We start from the raw sequence: 21,601 nt of genomic DNA on the forward strand, positions 1-21,601 counted from the left end.
CAAAATAAACATAAAAAGGTTGTAAGTTGCCCTTTTTACAAGCTTGCTGATAAAGGAGGAGGGATAGGTCGGTGTGAGGAAAAGATCAGGGATTCGCCCCATCCTTGCAGGAAAATAGCTCCTGGCTCTTTGAAATTATCTTTCCAAAGAACAGGCAGACAAAGGCAGAGAAGACAGCTCCCTGCCTCCTGTGACCTCCAGAATTCAAGGTGAATGGCTGGAAGAGGGACTGGGGTGCCCTCTTTAACAACCGCTGGGGTGGGTTGGGCCAAACAGACACTGCCAGGACAGGTGTGAAGACACCTGTATCTTAAGAGGAAAAACCAAAGACCCAACACGCGGGACTCAGGCCGTCCTGAGTTTGAATCTTGTCTCTGGCGCCACCTAGCTAGAAGACCTTGGGCAGGTTTCTTAACCTGAACTCATCTGTAAAATGGAAACAATTATGCCTACCTTTCAGGGTGGCTTTGAGGATTACAGAAAAGTGACTGGCACACAATAGGTCATCGTAAGTGGGTGCCATTAAGTGACACAGCCCCTCGCTATGGGACAGAACGGCCAACGGGTGGATCCTAAAACGCGACCTCCCGATCTCTGAGGGTAGGGAAGGGCTCCCGGCGGCCTCCTCCCTCCAGGAGGTGGGGACGAGGTGGAGGAAGGGCTGCTGGAGGAGGAGCTGGCGCGTTGCGACCCGCCCCGTCCCGTCCACTCCGGCCTGGGCTCCGAGGGAATCGCTGTCCTAGGCGCCGTCACCGGAGCAGCCTGTCCTGGTGCCCCGTGCCTGGCCCCGCGTCCAGTCATGACCCTGCGCCCCTCACTTCTCCCGCTCCGTCTGCTGCTGCTGCTGCTCAGTGGGGTGATGTGCCGGGCTGAGGCTGGGTTTGAAACCGAAAGTCCCGTCCGGAGCCTCCAAGTGGAGACCCTGGTGAGGAGAGGGTGTCCCGGGGCTGCGGCGGCCGGGCCTTGGTGGGGAACGAGGGGATCGGAACGAACCTGGGAGCCGGGAGGAGAGCGAGTGCGGGAACTGATCTGGGGAGTGCTGGGTGTCGGGGCCGGAACGGAATCTCTGGAGGAGCCTGCGTGACTCCTGTAGTCCGCTCGTAGGTGGAGCCCCCCGAGCCGTGCGCGGAGCCAGCTGCTTTTGGAGACACGCTGCACATACACTACACGGTGAGGGATCTGGGGGGGCCGGGGCGGGGCCCGGGAGGGGGCGGCGCCCTGCTGGAACACGTCAGCGCTGGCTGGGACACGTGGCAAGCGGTTCGGGAGTGAAGCTGGAGCTCCGGGGTCGTCGAGCACGTGGCGGGGGGAGGGGCGCGCCTCCTGCCTGCCCATTTCCCTTCCCAGCTTTTCCGCCAGTTCCACTCCGGCTCAGAGAAGCGAAGGGTGGGGAGATCTCCGAGAAGCGCCAGCCCCTTGGGGCTTCCTGTTGCTTTCTGCTCTGAGGGGAATGCTGGGCTGCAGCTGCGAGGGGGTTGCCGCCGCTGCCCCCGGGCCCAGGTGTGTGTGGTGCCCTGCGAGGTGTGCGCTCCTGCTGCTCTCCCCCCACAGGGCAGCTTGGTAGATGGACGCATTATTGACACTTCCCTGACCAGAGATCCTCTGGTTATAGAACTTGGCCAAAAGCAGGTGATCCCAGGTATGTGACCTGCGCCTCCCATTCTGTTTCTTCCTGACCTAAGCCCTTCTTAGCCCCCTCAATCCCTAAAATACGTTGAAAATGCCACCAGGACTCTACCAGTCACCTCCTGAGGTTCAAACCGGCTTCTGACACTCCCTTTGCCCCACACCCCACGGATGACCAGGGATTTGAGAAGTGGGGAGCCGTTTGATTCTCCTCTCCTGGGCTTTGGGGGATGTAGGTAGCTTCCTTTCAGTTGTGTCTTCTTCCTCAAGGTCTGGAGCAGAGCCTTCTAGACATGTGTGTGGGGTGAGTATCAGAGCAGAGGTGGGCTTGGGCACCCCCTTTGCATGGGTAGAGGCTTACTTTGCTGTCCTTGCTCCTCAGAGAGGCAGAAGAATGTGTGATAAAAGCTTTGCACTGGGCAGGTCCAGGTCATTGGGAACCTGAAGGGCATCCAGAGCCACAGTGCCTCTATGGCTATGGGTTCTGTTGGAGGAGCTGAGGCATGTGGGGGGACAGAGACCTTTCCTGGTCAACCTGTTTGGTGCTCAGCTGGGAGAGTTCATCATTTGGGGTGAATATCCAGAGTGTGTTGCTGGTGGGGCTGAGGATGGACTGAGGCTCCTAGCCCACCTGGTCCCACCCCAGCTGTGATTCATATTCATTCCCTCAGAGAGAAGAGAAGGGCAATCATTCCCTCTCACTTGGCCTATGGAAAACGGGGATTTCCACCATCTATCCCAGGTAATCTGACTAGTCCTCTCTGTCAGGCAGTCAAAGTACCCAGTCCCTCAGAGCTTTGTCTGGGGCTTGAGATAGTCTAAATCCAGTTTGCTGAAAAGGCCAGGGGTGGCTGGGGCCTCCTTCTGTAGGGCTGCTGCTTTTTTCCTCTTCAGATCACCAGTAGGGACTAGACACATAGAACCCGTTAAGGCTCCCTGGCTTCCCTCTGGCAGATAGCACCTTGTTAGGGAAGAAATACTGACTTGAGCCACTTGGGTCTGTTGCCTCTGCTAGCTCTCTTTCATGCCTTTTCTCCACGACTCCAACCCGTTTCATTTGTGCTGTTGGCATGGCTTCTCACCACATCTCCACCCCTCCTTTCAGCCTCCACGAGGGAAGAGGCAGTAAAAATCATCACAGTCAAGTAATTAAAAAAAAAAAGCAAAACAGGGGCACCTGGGTGGCTCAGTGGGTTGAAGCCTCTGCCTTTGGCTCAGGAAATGATCCCCGAGTCCTGGGATTGAGCCCTGCATCAGGCTCTCTATCTACTCAGCGGGGAGCCTGCTTCCTCCTCTCTCTGCCTGCCTCTCTGCCTACTTGTGATCTCTGCCAAATAAATAAATAAAATCTTTAAAAAAAAAAAAAAAAGGCAAAACAAAAAACAACTTTTAAAAGCCAAGCCCAGGGATCTGGGTGGTTTAATTGGTTAAGCATCTGCCTTTGGCTTGGGTCATGATTCCAGGGTCCTGGGATCGAGGCCCGCATCGGGCTTCCAGCTCAGTAAAGGGCCTGCTTGTCTCTCTCCCTCTGCCTGCCACTCTGCTTACTTGTGTTCTCTATCTCTCTGTCAAATAAATAAATAAAATCTTAAAAAAAAATTTAAAAAGAAAAAAAAAGCCAAGCCCACCCTATAACTTTAAAAGCTGTCAACAGGTCCCGGGACAGATTTCCCAAGATGCAGATCTCTTGCTTTGGGTTATAACAGATGTTCTATTAGCTAAAATGTTTTGTACTTCAGAGTGTTAGGATAAAAGTTCTTATCCTAGTTCCAACTTAGAGGAAGAAGCGCAAAGAGGGTCATGGGACTAAAGAAAGCTTTCACCCAAAGCTCTATGACCTCCCCCTTTCTAGTATTTGCCTTTCTCCCCTGACTCACTCCTGTTCATTCACCTGCTCCTTACTTCTTAAGCCACCTCCTTCCTCTGTGATGAAACATCTGTGTTTTCTTACAGTCACATTGCATGGACTCATTGGTTGGTGACATTTTAAAATGTCTAGGTTAAAGCCAGTTCATTTCAGCCCTGCAAAGATTCTGTCAATGTGGCTATTTGGAAATGGGAGTTCTCGGTAGAGGGGTTCTCGGACTTACCAATGGAGAACAGCCTGTATGTCTTAGATCCACAGAGTTTTCCTGTCCTGTCTTAGACTTGTCACTGAACACAAGCCACATTTATAGATTTGGGGTAAACATAACGATCAGTAGAGTCTGCCCATAACCCTTCTCTGCTTTTGTCTAGAGGAACTCACCATGTTTAAATCTTGCCACCTTCGTAGTTGTTGCTTTTGTGTGGCCTGCCCTCCCTGCTTTCATTTAGACTCGGAGCCCTGGATAAAATGCAGAGATTCTAACCCTTGCCTCCTCTCTGCCTTCAGCGGATGCAGTGCTGCAGTTTGATGTGGAGCTGATTGCACTGATCCGAGCCAACTACTGGCAAAAGCTGGTGAAGGGCATTCTGCCTCTGGTAGGCATGGCCATGGTGCCAGCCCTCCTGGGCCTCATTGGGTATCACCTATACAAAAAGGCCAACAGACCTAAAGTCTCCAAAAAGAAGCTCAAGGAAGAGAAACGAAACAAGAGCAAAAAGAAATAATAAATAATTTTTAAAAATTTCTCTGGATTCTTCACCTGATACTTTCTGAGGCTACTTCTGTAAGTGGAAATGAGGGAAAGGGCTGGGGGAAAAGGCATTCTGAGTTGGATCCTGCCTGACATTGGGGTGGTTGGAGGCTCTGGATCTCCTCTTCCCCTGCCTCCTCTTGTCCTAACTTACTGCCAAGGACCTGCACTTGAATGTTCCCGTAGGATCTCTACATCCCAAAGGTATGGGTTCTGGCCCTCTTAGTGCCCAGAACTCGAAGAAGCAGTGCTTCTTGAACAGCGAGCCTCCTGATAATTGCCTGGCTATTCTCTTCACTCTCTGGGGCCACTGTATTCCTAGTATCTTCCAAATAGACTGCGCTCTCCAATATAGCGAACATAGAAGAAGGAGCTCATAAACCCTCTTGGAAATTTTTAATAGCAAAGTCTTCAGTTCTCTCAAAAAATTGTTTGGGGTTTGAAAAGCAATCTTCTTCTATCACAGGATGTGGGAGATCACGTGGGCTGCTTCAATGATGTTGTAAGTGGCTGGAGGTGGTTTGTCACCTGGCTGGGTGGTAGGTGTGGACAAAGGCTGGGGTAAGTTACTGCGATGGTTGACGATGAAGAGTGGGTTGAGCTGGCTTAGCACTTCGTCACTCACTGAGATGCCATCCAAGTACTGCTTCAGCATCTCCCGCAACTTCCTATTGATTTCTGATAACTGGGCATGTCTGTGCTGGAGGCTCAGTTGCTCCAGTTTCACTTTGTTGTACCTTTTCCAGAAATTCTCCATCCCTGTGTAGTTCACTATCACCTGGGGGTGGAGAAAGGTACGTGTTGAGGCCCATTCCCAAATGCAGTCCCCATGGCCCATGATCGCCAGCATCGGGTGGTGGCCCAAGGACCCTAGGACCTTTTACCTTTGTGAGCTCCTCAGTAAGCTCCTCTGGGTAAATTTCTTCTATCTCCTTCTGCTCCTCGGGAGTCAAAACTGTTGAATAAAAAGGCAGCACTTTTTCTTCCTCGGTTTCAAACTTCCTACATATTTCAGCAAGTTTCAGGATCTTTTCACCCTGTCAGAAGCAGGAAGAGACCTTTTATTAGGAAACGGGGTGGGGAGGGGAAATAAGGGAGGTGGTTCCCCTGCTTAAACCCAGGGAAGCTATTCACCCAAATGTGAGACTAGAGTAATGACTGCATCTAACACAGAGTGCTTACTACGTGCCAAGCACTATTCCAAGTACTTTACAGTCTGAGCAAATTCATGATTCATTTAATTTAAAACATAAGAGGGGAGGGAACGTGGAAGACAAAAGGTAGTCCAGACATCCATGCAGGCAGGAAGCAAGAGAAAGCCCTCTACCTTTCTCAAACCCCTTTCACTTTGCAAGGAGCCAAGTTCCTTGGGTTTTTTTTGGGGGGGGGGTAACTGTCCTCTCCCGTTACCTTATTGACAATCTTTCTCAGGGCCTTGAGGGTGGCATTACTTTCCAAGGTGAGTTTGACTAAGTTTTCCTGTGATAGTTCCCGGGCCTGAGTCCTTTGGGCTTTAAGTTTTCGCAGCTGGGCAAGGACCAGCTCCTTGTCCTTACGGAGGTACTGGTTCTGTTCTTCACTCTCACGGTTGTGCATCATGATCTTGCTTTTTAAAATAATTATGGAGTCCTGGAGGGATAGAGGTAGGAGGAAACCCTTGATGAGCTAAAGGCCTTCAGTGAGACAGGTAAAAGGACAACCTAGGGACTGAAATCCAAGGATCTCGTTTTTCCCCAACCAGTGACAGGGTCCAGTGGAAATTGGGAGAAGACGACCAGGGGATAATGGAGCACTGAAAGCAGTGAGTATTTCCAGTTGGCTGCACTCACCTGTAGTCTCTGTATTTTTTTCATCTGTGCTTCAATCTCTTTGGAGCTCTTCTCATCTTTCACCTTCAGAGTCTCAAAGGCAATCTTTTGGTCTTCTGTGGCATCAGTGTAATTCTTGAGTGCCTCCTGGAACCTTCTCCACAGGTCTTCTACTATGTTCTCCAGTTGCAGTCTTAGAAAATGCTTCTCTTCTAGATTCTAGGCACCAAAATAGCCAGTGCTTGGCTGCCTTGCCTCCAGCACCCTCCCCCTCTTGAACGGTTTATAACCTAGTACAGTGCAGAGGTTGCCAATGAGAGTGCCTACAAAGACCAGGCAGATGATGTAAATAAGAGCTATAAGCTAGAGGAGGAGGCCTGTGGTGAATCAGAGAAGAAATGTTTCATGGGCTTTGGGGGTGGTGCAGAGCATATCTGCTCAGCTCCACACCAGTGTCCCCATTTGGAATTGGGACCCAGTATTACCAGATCTTTTTTTTTTTTTTTTCAAGAGAAGCTAAAATTTTGGGTTTTTATGGGTTTCTCCCATTTTTAGTTTTGTTTAAAAAAAATTGTTTTTTTAAGATTTTATTTTTTTATTTGAGAGAGAGAGAGAGCACATGAGAGGGAGAGGTCAGAGGGAGAAGCAGACTCCCCGTGGAGCTGGGAGCCCAATGCAGGACTCGATCCCAGGATTCCAGGATCATGACCTGAGCCGAAGGCAGTCGCCCAACCAACTGAGCCACCCAGGGACCCCAATTTTTTTTTTTTTTAATTAAGTAGGCTCCATGCCCAACATGGGGCTTGAACTTATGACCCTGAGATCAAGAGTCTTATGCTCTACAAACTGAGCCAGCCAGGCGCCACCACTGAAATTTCCCAGTTTTTAAATGTAGGAAGCTTATTTTAAAAATTTAAAAAACACTGTGGAGCAAAACAAAACAAAACCCATGCCCAAACCCAGGTCTGCAGGATACCTAAATGTGTAGCCTCTAGGATGGTGGAAAGCACTTTGGGACAAGGGCAGACCTGGATTTTCCTGGTTCTACCACAGTGCAGCAGCATGACTTTGGCAGATCATTTTACTTCTTTGGGCCTTAGTTTGTTCATCTGCAAATCACAGGTGAATCCAGATGATCTCCTTGGTGCCATTTAGCTCTAAAGTTCATTTCCTTGACATTTTGGAATAGTATTCCCAGCTAATTTCTACAAAATTACAAAATGCAGTAGGGGTACAGGCATATTCTTGGTTGAGTTGGTTAAGTGTCTGTAGGCCCTCCAGTGGCCTTGAGCATTTTTCTCTCCCTTCTCTCCCAGCTCTTGCCCAGGTACTCTCCCTCCATACCTTGTTTTTGAGATCATCCCACATGCTCTGGAACTCCAGCTTACTTTCATACTCAGAATCTATATAGTTCTGCTCCATGGCCATGAAGACATCTTGTAGGTAGTGAATCTCTTTTTCATGCTGGTCAATAATTGTCTTCCTGCAGGAGATAAGACACTGTCCCTGCTCTGAGGGATAAAGCTTATGGACCAATAACGACCATTCAGCGCAGTATGTAGAACTGTATGAGTGGTACAAACTCCTAGGTACTTGAAGGATCACAGAGGGAGGGTAGGCTCTATTCATATTAGGGTCAGAAAGAGTAAATAAGATTATTTTCATCTTTGAACAGGGAATACATTCATTTGATATGAAAAGCAAAGAAGTACAAAAGGTTTCAGTGAGAGGTCCCCCTCCCCTCCCTGTCCCCTGCCAGATGGGTTGGAGTTTGATAGCTGAAAGTAGGTGGTGAGGGTATTAGAGGGAGAGACCTGGCACGGGCATAGGGAAGCTACGGCTATGAGCTTAAACCTGCGTTAGTTCAGAAGGAACTCTGGATGTTCTCTGTGGGGGTCATGTCATAAGCAAGGTGGGATGCTCCAGGTTGCTGGCCGCCTCCGTAGAGGTAGCTCCTTAACACAGGTTCTGGATCCCCTCCTGGACTCAATCCCCGATTTCCTCATAGGCCTCCATACCTTTCGGTCTCAAACTCCTTGGTTAGGGCTTCCAGCTCCATGTTGTAGCTTTCCTCTAAAAGACAGAGCCGGCTTCTCTGCAGGGCTAAGAGCTGGTCGATGCTGTGCAGGTGGCTGCGCAGGGCATGGGCGTACTGCTCCTCTGCTTCCGACAGGTCCTTGGCTAAAGACTGGGTAAGAAACAGAGTTCCTATTTTGGCTGAATGGCATCAGTACGGGAACATAAAAGTGTATTCAGCTGGATGGCGTGAATGGCATCTCCCCCGAGTTCCTAATGCCAGCTCTCTGGCTCTAGGAGGGCTGGTTCTCCTACTCGTGATTGGAAAGTGTAGGTGACATCATGGGACCCCATGGAGCCAGGCAGTATCCTAGGGACAAAAGATATTTCTAACAATGAGGCTACCACTAAAAGGGATTGATGAGGACGCCTCCGTGACTTAGTGTGTTAAGCCTCTGCCTTTGGCTCAGGTCATGATCTCAGGGTCCTGGGATAGAGCCCCACATCGGGCTCTCTGCTCAGCGGGGAGCCTGCTTCCCCTCTCTCTCTGCCTACCTGTGATATCTATCAAATAAATAAAATCTTTAAAAAAATAATAAAAGGGATTGAGGATTCTTGGAGAAATGGCTGCTCCAAGGTCTGAGGTAGAACATAAGCGAGTAGAACCTAAGGTATCTCATACAAGATAGCAGAGCAGCTATGAAAGACCAATGGCGTCATGTCAGAAGAACTCAGAAACCAAGAAAAGTGTCTTACTGGAGCAGATTGTATCTTCCAAAGATGGGCATGACAATATTTGCTATCCTGCAGTCTTCTGCAACATGACCTTGCCATTCCTCCATCAAGAGGTATTCTCTCCTTCTGTCCCCTTGAATGTGGGGAGATGCTGTGACTCTTGGACCATGAGGATATGGTGGAAGTGACACTGTTCCAGCTGCAGGCATAGCCCTTATGGGACCTGGCAGCTTCTGCTTCCTTCCCCTTGGAATGCTTGTTCTTGGAACACTCCCTCCAGGAATCCAGCTATCACAGTGTGAGCAGGGCAGTGCTCGGGGAGGAGCAATGTTAAGGCGTTCTAGTCAACAGCCCCCCTGAACTCCCTGCCAGCTGACAGAATCAACCGCTGGCTGCCTTAGACATCCAGTCCAGTCAAGCCTTCAGGTGACTGTAGCCCCAGCTGACATCTGACTGAACATTGTAGGAGAGACAGCAAGCAAGCACCAAGTGGGTGAACTAGATCAATGAATCATGAGAAATAAAATAAATTGTTGTTTTAAGTCACTAATTTAGGGATGCCATGTTATGCGGGATTGGATAACTGGAACACTTCACTGGCAGAAGGGGCAACGTGAGCATTGATAAGGGTAAAAACTACAATGGACTGAATAATATCAGTTATGTTTATGAATTCGTAAGGATACTTAAAAAAATCAGTTACCATTGAGAATACCAGACAACCCTTTTTTTTTTTTTTCCGTAATGGTGTATAAAGGGCAAAGAAATAATCAAGTATTTATGCTGCCTTTATTGTATAAACTATACCTCCTGGTAACTGAATGCTCAATGACAGAAGGTATCTCTTTATAGCAGTATTCAAGCTAATAAATGAAAAAGGAATGATACTATTAGAAAATCAGTATTTTAAACAAGATGGGATCAGGAGGTAGACAAACTATAAGAGACTCTTAATCTCACAAAACAAACTGAGGGTTGTGGAGGGAATGGGGGTAGGGAGAGGGTGGTTGGGTTATGCACATTGGGAAGGGTATATGCTATGGTGAGTGCTGAGAAGTGTGTAAACCTGACGATTCACAGACCCTGGGGCTAATAATACATTACATGTTAATTTTAAAAAATAAGCATTTTGCAACCCCCAATGAATTAATGGATAATCAACAGCTACTAACATCACAAAAAGAGATAACCAGGCAGGGTGCCTGGGTGCCTCAGTCAGTTGAGCGTCTCACTCTTGATTTTGGGTCAGGTCACGATCTCGGGGTAGTGCCACTGAGCCCCCCCCACACACACCCCTGGGCTCCATGTTCAGCAAGGAGTTTGCCTGAAGATTCTCTTCCTCTGCCTTTTCCCCTACTCACCCATGCTTGCTTGCTCTCAAATGAATAAATCTTTAAAAAGAAAGAGAGATAACCAGACATATGTCCTTGGTTGATGGAAGAATATGGAAGAATACAACACCTCCAACCTTCTAGATTTAATTACCAAAATTTAGGAAATACAGAATACAAAGTATTTGTTAAACTACAATATAGAATATGATGCAGTTATTAAAAGAAAAAGAGAAGATCTTTATGGGCTAATGTGGAATAGTCCCTAGGATAAATTGTTTGAAAAAGACAAGGGGCAGAACAGTATGTAGTTCTACCATTTGTGTAAAAAAAGGTTTACTCATGAAACTACAATGATTGAGAGAGGCCCTGAGTGGCTGACAGGCACTAGTGGGAGGGCACTTTTCTCTGTATAACTTTTATCTTTTCAATTTTGAATAATGTGAGTGTATTACCTATTCAAAAAAGTAAAACAAAATTAACATGAAAGAAATGGGTGCCTGGCTGGCTCTGTCAGTGGAGCATGCAACTCTTGATCTTGGGGTTGTGAGTTCAAGCCCCATGTTGGGTGTGGAGGTAACTTAAATATAAAATCTCTTTAAAAAAGTAAATGAAATAAACAAAAAAGGATTTAGTGAATGCCTACACGATCAGACACATTGAGACACTCACTGTAAACCACCACAACCTCTGTACAGAGCTAGCTTTTACCTTATATGTTTGGTATGAAATAGGATCTTTTGAGATAGATGCTGATAATGGAAGCCTCTTCATTCACTTAGCCAATGTTTACTAAACGTGTCATTACTGGCACTGTGCTGGGTGCCAAGGATTTGGGGATGAAAAGACATGCTCATTGCCCTCCAAAGGAGCTTGCAGTCTTGCAGTAGGAAAGGAGTTACATAAACAGAAATTTACTGTATAACCTGAAATTGCTATGAGGTTGATGATTGACCAGTGACAATGGGATATAAAAGACTGAATGCCTGCATCTGACTAAGCGCACCATGGAAGGTTTCACAGGACAGATGTCATTTGTAGCACTCCTGAAGTAGTAAGAGTTTGCCAGGAAGACTGATGAGATGGGGAAGAGAGACTTCCAGATAGAGGGAACAGCATGTGCAAAATCACAGGTAAGAAACAATGTGGGGTGTGTGAAAGGTACAAGGAGAGGCCAGATCATGAAGGGCTTTGATGTCCTTTCCCTAGAGTTTGGACTTTTTCCTGTGGAAGTGGGAAGCCACTAAAATTTAGGCAGTGGAATAACAGAATCAGATTTTTGTTTCAAAAAGATGATCCTGGTAGTTGTGTCGACAGTTGTGTCATCTCAGGTGGCTGGGCACGAAGGCTGGAAGATAGGAGACTGTTGGAACAGTCCATATAAGAGAAGATGCCCAGGTCTCCCCTGCAGCAGGACAGTGGGGAAGGAGAGCAGAGTATAGCTTTGAAAAATACTTAAGCAGAGGATTTTTTTTTTTTTTTAAAGATTTTATTTATTTATTTGACAGAGATCACAAGTAGGCAGAGAGGCAGGCAGAGAGAGAGGAGGAAGCAGGCTCCCTGCTGAGCAGAGAGCCCGATGTGGGACTCGATCCCAGGACCCTGAGATCATGACCTGAGCCGAAGGCAGCGGCTTAACCCACTGAGCCACCCAGGCGCCCTTAAGCAGAGGATTTATACAAAACTTGGAACAGAAGTCAGGGATGGAAGCAAAGCCTAGGATGATTCCCAGATTTCTGTGTTGAGTGGTTTGGTGAATGAATGGCACTGGCCACCTGAATTGAGTGTAAGGAAGACCAGATTGTGGAAAAATTGGTTTGGGCCTGGCCAGGGAAGAGGAAGCTCCTGAGCTTGGTTGTGAGGACAATGCAACAGTGCGGAACAGATATCTAGGAATCTTGAATAGAATGATGTGGAACTCGCGAAAGAAATCCCGGCTGGTATTGCAGAACCTGGAAGTCATTGATATAAAAGTGGTATTAAAGGTCAGAGTAATGAGGGGCACCTGGGTGGCTCAGTTGGTTATGTAGCTGACTCTTTGTTTCAGCTAGGGCTGTGAGATCGAGCCCTGCGTCAGGCTCTGCGCTCAGTGAGGAGTCAGCTGGAGATTCTCCCCCTCTCCCCAACTCGTGTTCTCTCTAAAAGAAATAAATAAATGAAATCTAAAAAAGTTAAGTCAGGGTAATGAGCATGACTGTCTAGGCCCTAGACATGTGTTAAAGGGCGAGATGGCCAGACTCAGAAACGTGCAAAATTAAGTTCAGGCATTGGGAGAAAGGAAGATAAACTCACAAAGAGGATTCTATATATATTCCCGAGGCAGGAGAAAAGCCAGGAAAGAATGATGTCATGGAAACCAAAGGGGACTTTCAAGGAGGGCATGAATAAGAAAGTGCCACAGGGGGCACCTGGGTGGCTCAGTGGGTTGAGCCGCTGTCTTCGGCTCGGGTCATGATCTCAGGGTCCTGGGATCGAGTCCCGCATCGGGCTCTCTGCTCGGCGGGGAGCCTGCTTCCCTCTCTTTCTCTCTCTGCCTGCCTCTCTGTCTACTGTGATCTCTCTCTGTCAAATAAATAAATAAAATCTTTAAAAAAAGAAAGAAAGAAAGAAAGAAAGTGCCACAGGGGCACCTGGGTGGCTTTGTTGGTTGAGCCTCTGACTTCAGCTCAGGTGGTGATCTCAGGGTCCTGGGATCGAGTCCCATGTAGGGCTCCTTGCTCATAGGGGAGTCCGTCTGGCCCTCTCCCTCTGCCCCCTCCCTGCCCCCCGCTTGGGGTCTCTCTCTCTTTCTCTCTAATACATTAAAAAATAATAATAAAATAAAATAAAGTATCCATGCCACAGAGGACTCAGGTTAGATGAAGACTAAATGATGGAAAGTATCTGTGATTCAGGCCTGGTAGTCTTTACCAGAGCAAGTTCCTAGGGAAGAGGGGAAAGCAGTTGTGGGATTCAGGGTCCAGAGGAAGTGAAGAAGTGGAGATAGCAAGAGTCAGCAAGACCGCTAACATTTGCACATTTAACATGGGTAGGTTCGGTTCCTCAGGAATGACCCTGAAGGCGCTTAATTAGCAGTGTGTGACTTTCCTAAGCGGGGACCGGCAGCATTAGTTACAAAGCTGGAAGCTAACTAGCTGGAGGGTGAGACTGGCCATGGCTCAGCGTCCTTAAACGAACCCTGCTGGTTCTCTTCTCCTCAAGTATTTGATAACTGCCAATAAGGGGCTGAAGAAGTCACTTAAAAAGCCATAAGGTACAACAAGTGGGGTAAGGAATTCTAATATATAGTGGTTTTTGCAAATCTGGGGATTCTTAATATGTATCACTTGAAAGCTTGCCCAGGTCTACTGAAATTTTTTTCCCTCAGGGGTTAGGGTGTGAAGGAGAGATGTGTCTTTTCAATAGGGCCATGCCAGGCTGATTATATTTTGCTGTTACTGTGGGATTTCTGTTGTTGTTTTAAGATTGAAAAGACTAAGGAGGAGTGGTAAACAGAGGTTAAAAATAAGTGAAAGAAGGTCTCCCAAGAGCATATGGCTGTGATTGAGATGCTTAGAGAGTCCTTACCCATGGATATCTCAGATTCACCCAGGGCCAGTGAACTTGAATCAAAGAGGCCCAACAGAGTTTGGTTAAATAAAGCACCAGAGTAGGAGGAATCAAAAAACTCATGCTCTCGTTCCAGCTCTCTTCCTGACTGGCTGTGTGACATTGGGCAAGCCACTTCCCTTCTCTGGAACCAAGTCTTCTCATATCGAAGTGAAGGTGCGAGACTAAGTTCAAGTCACTGGGTGACGTCTGCTGTGCCTTACAACTCTAATATTGTATAGCGCTGGTTTCAGGTGGTAGATGACCAAGGAAAATGGCTACGCTGAAGCAGGGGAGAGGGAGGACAGCCCAGGAGTCCACTTTTCATTTCAGTGAAAACTGGCATTACTAATGCTGGCTTCATTACAGTCTGCATGTTATAAGGGCTTTAAGATTGATTAAAAAAACTAGGGGTGCCTGGGTGACTCTGTCGGTTAAGCGTCCAACTCTTGATTTCAGCTCAGGTCATGATCTCAGGGTTGTAAGACCTCTGAGCCCCATGTCAGGCTCCACTCTGGGCATAGAGCCTGCTTGAGATTCTCTCTCTTTCTGTCCCTCTGCCCCTCCCCCATTCCTCTCCCCCTCTTCCCCCCAAAATTGATTAATAAATTAATTCAGTAGGCCCATTCTATTAAGAGATCAAGGCAGCCAGGTTTAAGTGTTTCCTTGGGAAGAGCGCCTACCTTGATGACACTGTCCTTGCAGTCCACCACTCGTTCAAATGTCTGGCTGAGGATCTCAATGTCCTTATGAAGCTCTCTGGTCTTGACTTCCCTAAGGACGGTTCTCCACTGTGTGTTAATCTTGTTAAGGTTCAGAGCACTATTGTGCTCCTCCTTGGCCAACTTGTCCTGTGTGAAGGAATAAATATGCCCCCAGAAGGTCAGGGCATGAAGCCGTGTTACAGTAAAACAAACAAGGTCACAGGTTGTCCCTGACACCTTACCCTTTGTCTTTTTTTTTTTTTTTTCATAAAAGACCAAAGTTCCTGATGACTAACACTCAGGGAGTTCCTGTTCTTGTTTTTGGGAGGGTCTGAAGTAAGACAGGAACAGCCTGATGGCACTTTAGGGGGGGCAAGTGTGAATTTCTTTCAGGTGAAGACATCAGAGCAGGATGTTGTTTGTAATCTCTAGGGAATATATCAGAATTTCAGACAGCTCAGGCAGCTGATAACACCTCTTGTCCCAGTCTGGGGCTCAGCTGTGACTGTCAACCTCTTGCCCCACTCCGTGCTTCACAAAGAACTGCCTCCTCCCCAAACAGTGTTGCCAGAAATCTGAGTATATTTGGGTTTCAAGATTTCCGGAGCAGGGGAGGCCAGAATGAACATAGGCTGCCTCAACGAGAGGGTCAAGGCGACAGGGCCGTGCAGGGAGTGGGTGGGGTTGGGCAGAGAGTAATGCAGAAAGCCATCACCTTCAAGAACTGGCTCAGGAGCCTTTCTTTCTTCTTGGCCATCTCCTCCTCTGCCAGCAACTTCTGCTGAAACAGAAGCAGCTGCTCCTCATCGGACAGGGGCAACTTGGCCTTTTTCCCTTTCTTAGCCATAGCGGGGGCGAAGGGAATGGAGCTAGTCGAGGATCCTAGTCCGCTTTGGTCCCCTTTAGAAGAAGGAGGAGGAAAACGCCCCCAAAGAGGGCCTTGCGGAACTGCCCCTGGATGGTAGTGGGACTTTAGATCTCGGTCCTCACACAAGAGAAAGAACTTGGGACAGCGGTGAGGCTGGGGTCTGGAGCCCAAAGACGCGTCTACGTCTCCTAGCAACGAGGATCTCGCTAAGATGGCGCTGTGAAAGGTTAGGAGGAGAGACCTTGGCTTGGGGCGCCCTCTGCTGGCTGGAGGACTGCAGTCAGTTTTTGAGAGATGGTCGTTTCACCTGGATAAAGGTAGCCTCCTCACTGAACATTTTAAAACTTTTTGGGGGGCGTTATTTTTCATAGAGTGTCCACATTTTAGCATACAGGTAATAACAGATTTTGAAGAGAATCTGGAGAAATGGGAACCTTCACACTTCGCTGTGGGAATGTAAAATGGTGTAGGCACTTTGGAAAACAGTTTGGCAGTTTCTTAAAATGTTAAACAGAAATTTACTGTGTGGTCCAGCAATTTCACCATTACATATCTGTCTAAAAGAAGTGGAAACGTATCCAAAACAAAGAGTTGCACAGAACTGTTTTTAGCGGCATGCCTCATAATAGCCCAATTGGAAAAAACCCAAATGTCCACCAATGTGTGAATGGGTAGACAAAATATGCTCTTTTCATACAATGGAATACTATTCCGCAATAAAAAGGAACAAATTACGGGTGCATACCACCACATGGATGAACTACAAAAACACACTTAGTGAAAGGAGCCACGTACAAGAGACCACATATTATAAGTTTCCATTTATATGAAATATCCAGAAAAGGCAAAGCTAAAAAGTAGACTACCAATTGCTTGGAAGAGGGAGAGGGGAGATTAATATAACATGTGCATGAGAGATTATATTGGGTTGATGAAAATGTCCTAAAATTGAATTATGGGGGTGTCAGTTAAGTGTCAAACTCTTGAGTTTGGCTCAGGTTATGGTCTTGGGGTCATAAGATCAAGCTTTTTGTCAGACTCCATGCTGGGCATGGAGTCTGCTTAAGATTCTCTCTCTCCCTCTCCCTCTGCCCTTCCCCTTTCCCACACACACACTCTTTCTCTAAGAAAAATTTAAAAATAAATGAAAATAAAATAGATTTATGTTGGACAACTTGATGAATTTGGTTTAAAAAAAGAATTGAATTGATATTTGAAAGGGGCAAATTATATGATAGGCAACATGTACCTCAATAAAGTCTTTTTTTTAAAAGACAAATACAATTTTATTTTATTTTTTTAAAGATTTTATTTACCTATTTGACAGAGAGAGATTGAGGGAGAGAGAGCACAAGCAGGGGGAGTGGCAGGCAGAGGGAGAGGGAGAAGCAGGTTCCCCACTGAGCAGGGAGCCAGATGAGGAGCTCAGTTCCAGGACTCTGAGGTCATGACCTGAGCCAAAGGCAGATGCTTACTGGACTGAGACACCCAGGTACCTGACAAATACAATTTTAATGCAATATTTTGAATATCTAAATTAATGCAAAAAGTCCTTAATGAACAAAACATCATTTTATTTTATTTATTATTTTTAAATTTAAATTCAGTTAATTAACATATAATGTATTATTGGTTTCAGAGGTAGAGGTCAGTGATTCATCAGTCTTATATAATATTCAGTGCTCATTATATCGTGTGCCTTCCTTAATGTCTATCACCCAGTTACCCCATCCTCACACCTCCAATAAAGTTGTTTTAAATGTGAGATATAATGATGTATTAGGGTTCTCCAAAGAAACAGAACCCATAGGATGTATGTACATACACACACATCTGATGTTTTCGTCTGAGTTCAAAGGCCTTAAAAGACCGTATTCTAGCTCAACAGTCAAACAGGAAGAATTCCCTCTTGCTCAGCATTTTTTTTCCTATTCAGGCCTTCAGTTAATTGGTTGAGGCTCACCCACAGTATAGAAGGCAATCTTTACTCAGTCTACTGATTCAGATGTTAATGTCATCCAGAAATACCTTCACAGACATACCCAGAATAATATTTGACCAAAATGTTTGGACACCTTGTGGCTCAGTCGAGTTGACACAGAAAATTAACCATCACAGGTCTACCTCTTCTCAGTTCACATCTTCTTAAACTATATTTAAACTCCAAATAAAGACCATAGCAAGATATAATACTTAAATACTATGATATAAAGTCATAGGATACTAAGGATGGTGATAAGGAAATAAGAGACAAAAGAAAACAAAGATATTTTTATACACACACACATATACATATTCATAGCAAAACAAGGAGGAACCCTTATGACAATTATAGTTCTGTAATTACAGAAATTACATTTCTGTAATGGTCATGTGGTTGTAGCTGACAATTTATAACTACCTTCTTCCACTACCCATTCTGTATTCTCTTTGCCTTCAGCAAACATCTCTGTTGGTCAAACTCTCATTCCTAAAGAAACTGGGCCATTAGTAGTCCTGCCCATTGACCCAAACATGGGGCATAGTAATGCTAGGAGACACCCTGAGGGATCGCCTGTATCCCAGACATGCTTTTCCTTACCTCCGTTGTGGAGCAGTCATGCAATTTCCCCCTTGGTAGTCAGGACCAATCCCAGCCAACAAAGTGACTCCCTTCTTTCCCTGTTGACTCCGTCGCATGAGGAGCGCTAAGTGGCTGGGTGACAGACAGTCTTAACTTCTAGTTCAACGGAATCGTTATTGTGTCACCTGATGGAAGGATTCCTCCATTGGAGCTAAGACCTCTAAGCCAGCACAGGACAGAGGCAAAAATTTGTGTTAGTGGTTCACTAGGGATCATAGTTCTTGGTGCCACTCCTGTTTCTGCCCCCTTGATTCCTGGACCTGTGAATCCTGGCTGTCAGAAAAAATAGCCTCACATGTTGGACTCTGATTCGGAACACTTTCAGCCCTCCGGAGAACCTTGCTCCTGCTCTGCAAGGTATGCCACCTAAGTGGTACTGTAACTGAGTCTTCAAAAGGCCAGTCCACTGTTCTCTCAAACCAGCTGCTTCAGGATGGTAGGGAACCTAAGACCAGTGAATTTCCATGAGCACCGGCCTGTTGCAATGCTTCACTTGTTCTGAAGTGAATTCCGTAATCAGAAGCAGTGCTGTGGGGATTACCATGACGATGGCAAGTCTGTGAATGGTAGTTTGAGTAAGACGCATTATAGGCAGGGAAGGCAAATCTGCAGCCGGAGTCAACACCTATCCCCCCTGCACAGTGGAAGAGGGCTGGTGTAATTAACCTGTTCAGCCCAGGGAATGATCTGATGTCAGGGGCCCAGTGTTGGTCTCTGTTGCTGGTGACCATGTCTGCTTTGTTCATGAGCCCATTGGCGGATGACAGGAGTGGCTGGGGGAAAAAGCTGACTGGTCTCCACAGTACGGATCATCCTATCCACTAGATGGTTAAAATCTTCTCCTGCGGAGGCTGCCCTTTGTAAGCACTCATAGGAGACCGAGACCCGCTGTCTTCACGGGTTTGCTTGTTTGTTTCTTTGTGGGTGTTTTTTGTTTTTCTCATTCAGAGAGACCTATCTACATACCTTCTCAAATTTCCTTGTCACCATTTTCCAATCTTCCAAGTCCCTGACCATCCAGCCAACCCTTGGCCACAGCCCACTGCATCTGGCCATTTCTACCTCCAAGGAAAGTGAACAACCAGGAGACCTGCTCACAGTTCTGCCCACTGGGAGGCTTCCCCTTCACCCCCGTCCTACAGGGACGTCCCTAAAAGGGACTGTGGTGTTACAACTGTTCACTCTTGGGTGGTGCTTGCGTATTGTGCAGAATAATCTGTCAGCCAGGCCCTAGTGTTTTCTTCCTTTGTGAAATGACCCCAGAGAAGTACCCCGGAGGACGGGGTGCAGCCTGGGGCACCACGGGGACCAGGGGCAGTTGGGCCCCATCTCCACGTAACTCACTTATGCCCTCAGGGCCCACATGGACCCAGTCTCATCTATTCCAATTTCATTTGCGGACAGAATGATTTTACACGCCCAGCTTCCATGGCGTGGTGGGTCAGCTAACACCTGGTTCAGGATGGACAGCTCAGGTCACAGAATAACTTGGTCCTTTGTTAAGCACTCAGTCCCTACTAGGACCCATTAGCAAGCCAAGAGCTGTTTTTGTGCTTTGTTTTTGAAGATTTTATTTATTTACTTGACAGAGAGAGACACAGCGAGAGAGGGAACACAAGCATGGGAAGTGGGAGAGGGAGAAGCAGGCTTCCTGCCGAGGGGGGAGCCTGATGCAGGGCTCCATCCCAGGACCCTGGGACCATGACCTGAGCAGGCAGATGCTCAATGACTGAGCCACCCATGTGCTCCCCAAGAGCTGTTTTGAAACAGAAGAGTCATTATCTGTGGAGGATGGCAAGGCTTTGCTCCAAAATCCTAAAGGCTTTTGCTGCAGTTCACCCAGAGGGGGCTGACCAAGTCTTCAAATGTGGTCTGACCAGCATGTGGTCTGACCTGCTGCTTCCAGCACCACGAAATCAACCACATCCAGTGGCACAGGGGACAGAGCAGCTTGCACGGCAGTCTGATATGTTGCAGAGCCTTCTCCTCTTCCGTGTCCCACTCAAATTTAGCAGCTTTGCTGGTCACTCAGAAAATGGGCCAGAATGACACAACCACAGGAGGAAGGTGTTGCCTCCAAAATCCAAAGAGGCCCAAGTAGGTGTTGTGCCTTTTTTTGGTTATAAAAGGGGCCGGGTGAGACAAGTTACCTTTCACCTCGGGAGGAATATCTCAACATGTCCCATCCCACTAGACCCCCTAGAAATATCACTGAGTAGAAGACCTCTGAACTTTTGGTCAGATTTATTTTCCACCCTATGATATACAAATGTCTTTATTTTCCTTTTTAAGATTTTATTTATTTGTCAGGGAGAGAGAGAGAGAGAGCTCAGCAGGGGAGGGACAAAGAGAAGAGGGAGAAGCAGGCTCCCTGCTGAGCAAGGAGCCCCATGCAGGTTTCGATCCCAGGACGCTGGGATCATGACCTGAGCCAAAGGCAGATGCTTAACAGACTGAGCCACCCAAATGTCCCTGACATACAAATGTCTTACCAGTAATTCTAGAGTAGTTGCTATTTGTTGCTCACTAAATCCAATCAGTATGATGTCATCAATGTAATGGACAAGTGTGGTATCTTGTGGAAGGGAAAGGTGTTAAGCAGAATAGTATGAACTTGTTATCAGTGTCAGGGGATGGTGCCAATGACATGGAGGCTAGCAAAGATCATCACAGTGCCAGTCACCAGAAATAGAAATCCAAACACTTCTGCCCACTGCATCTGGGTGTCAGAGTCACCAAGGAAACACAATGCAGTCAAGCACTGGATGAAACAATGTTTTTTCTGCAGAGAGAATATATAGAACAAGCTCAGCTTTGGTCATGGGCTTTGGTCCCCCAGGCTAACAGGTGCCTCCTGGAAGCCAATGCAGGGCAGTTGACTGACGTGTACCCCATGGCACCATACTAGAAGGATCTCCCCATCTCACCCGTGGAGTTTGACAGCTGGAGGGCATGCCTGAGGGCCACTGATAGTCACACTTCAGCAGAACAAAGGAGTACACACAGTATGAAACAAGCAAAGATATTCCCATACAAGGTGATAAATCTAGCACAGGCTGTGTGGGCTCTTTAGCTCTGGGTAAGGAAGTGTTGCAGGCCCAAAGGTCCATTCTTATGTGGCTGAGCAGCAGTGGAAAGGCTGCAAGCATGAGATTGTCTTTTCCCCAAAGGTGATCAAGATTCTTGTGAACTAGATTATGATATAGGCCTGGAGAGTTGATAGACCCAGAGGTAAGAGAGTGAAGGTGTATTGCTAACCTTGCCAGCTGAAAGCAAACTACTCCTGATGGTCCTTATTGATAGGCATGGAGAAAAATGCATTTGCCAGATCACCAGCTGCCCACCAGGTACCAGAGGACACAGTAATTTGTTCAAGCAATGAAACCACATCTGGCCTAACAGCTACAACAGAGTCACCACCCGGTAAAGCTTAGGATGACCTGCTGTCATTCTCCAAGAGCCATCTGTCTTCTGCACAGAACAAATAGATGAGTTGAATAGGAGTGTGGTAGGAATGACCACCTTGCATCTTTCAAATCCTTGATGGTACTAATTTCTGTAATCCCTCTGGGAGTGCAGTATTGCTCTCGGTTTACTATTTTCCTAGGAAAAGGCAGTTCTAGTCACTTCTACTTGGTCTTTCCTTAACTCCATGGGTCAGAGAAGCAAGCCGGGGATTCTGAC

The 21,601-nt window shown here is 46.9% G+C and overlaps 2 protein-coding genes across 3 annotated transcripts; one reads left to right on the forward strand and one right to left on the reverse strand.

Annotated features, from left to right (window-relative positions):
* Positions 1 to 231: 231 nt before the first annotated feature.
* Positions 232 to 4,238, forward strand: FKBP11 (FKBP prolyl isomerase 11). 2 transcript variants are annotated; one of them, XM_004778903.3, is made up of 6 exons: positions 232 to 925; positions 1,105 to 1,170; positions 1,552 to 1,639; positions 1,897 to 1,930; positions 2,298 to 2,368; positions 4,001 to 4,238. In XM_004778903.3, the coding sequence occupies exons 1-6, from the start codon at positions 800 to 802 to the stop codon at positions 4,216 to 4,218; spliced, it is 603 nt and encodes a 200-aa protein (XP_004778960.1). In that variant the 5' UTR covers positions 232 to 799; the 3' UTR covers positions 4,219 to 4,238. The 2 variants fall into 2 exon arrangements, with proteins under 2 accessions (XP_004778960.1, XP_044928964.1); XM_045073029.1 differs by lacking the exons at positions 232 to 925; positions 1,552 to 1,639 and having other exon boundaries at positions 1,116 to 1,170.
* A 385-nt stretch (positions 4,239 to 4,623) lies between these two features.
* CCDC65 (coiled-coil domain containing 65) lies at positions 4,624 to 15,484 on the reverse strand. Its single transcript, XM_004778904.3, has 8 exons — positions 15,142 to 15,484; positions 14,406 to 14,573; positions 8,071 to 8,240; positions 7,397 to 7,535; positions 6,074 to 6,271; positions 5,655 to 5,873; positions 5,129 to 5,281; positions 4,624 to 5,022 (listed from the first exon to the last, which is right to left on the reverse strand). The coding sequence occupies exons 1-8, from the start codon at positions 15,271 to 15,273 to the stop codon at positions 4,705 to 4,707; spliced, it is 1,497 nt and encodes a 498-aa protein (XP_004778961.1). The 5' UTR covers positions 15,274 to 15,484; the 3' UTR covers positions 4,624 to 4,704.
* Positions 15,485 to 21,601: the final 6,117 nt, after the last annotated feature.

Source organism: Mustela putorius, unplaced genomic scaffold (genome assembly GCF_011764305.1).
Source record: "Mustela putorius furo isolate JIRA1106 unplaced genomic scaffold, ASM1176430v1.1 tig00537227_pilon_pilon_pilon, whole genome shotgun sequence".
In the NCBI taxonomy this organism is placed as follows: Eukaryota; Metazoa; Chordata; class Mammalia; order Carnivora; family Mustelidae; genus Mustela; species Mustela putorius.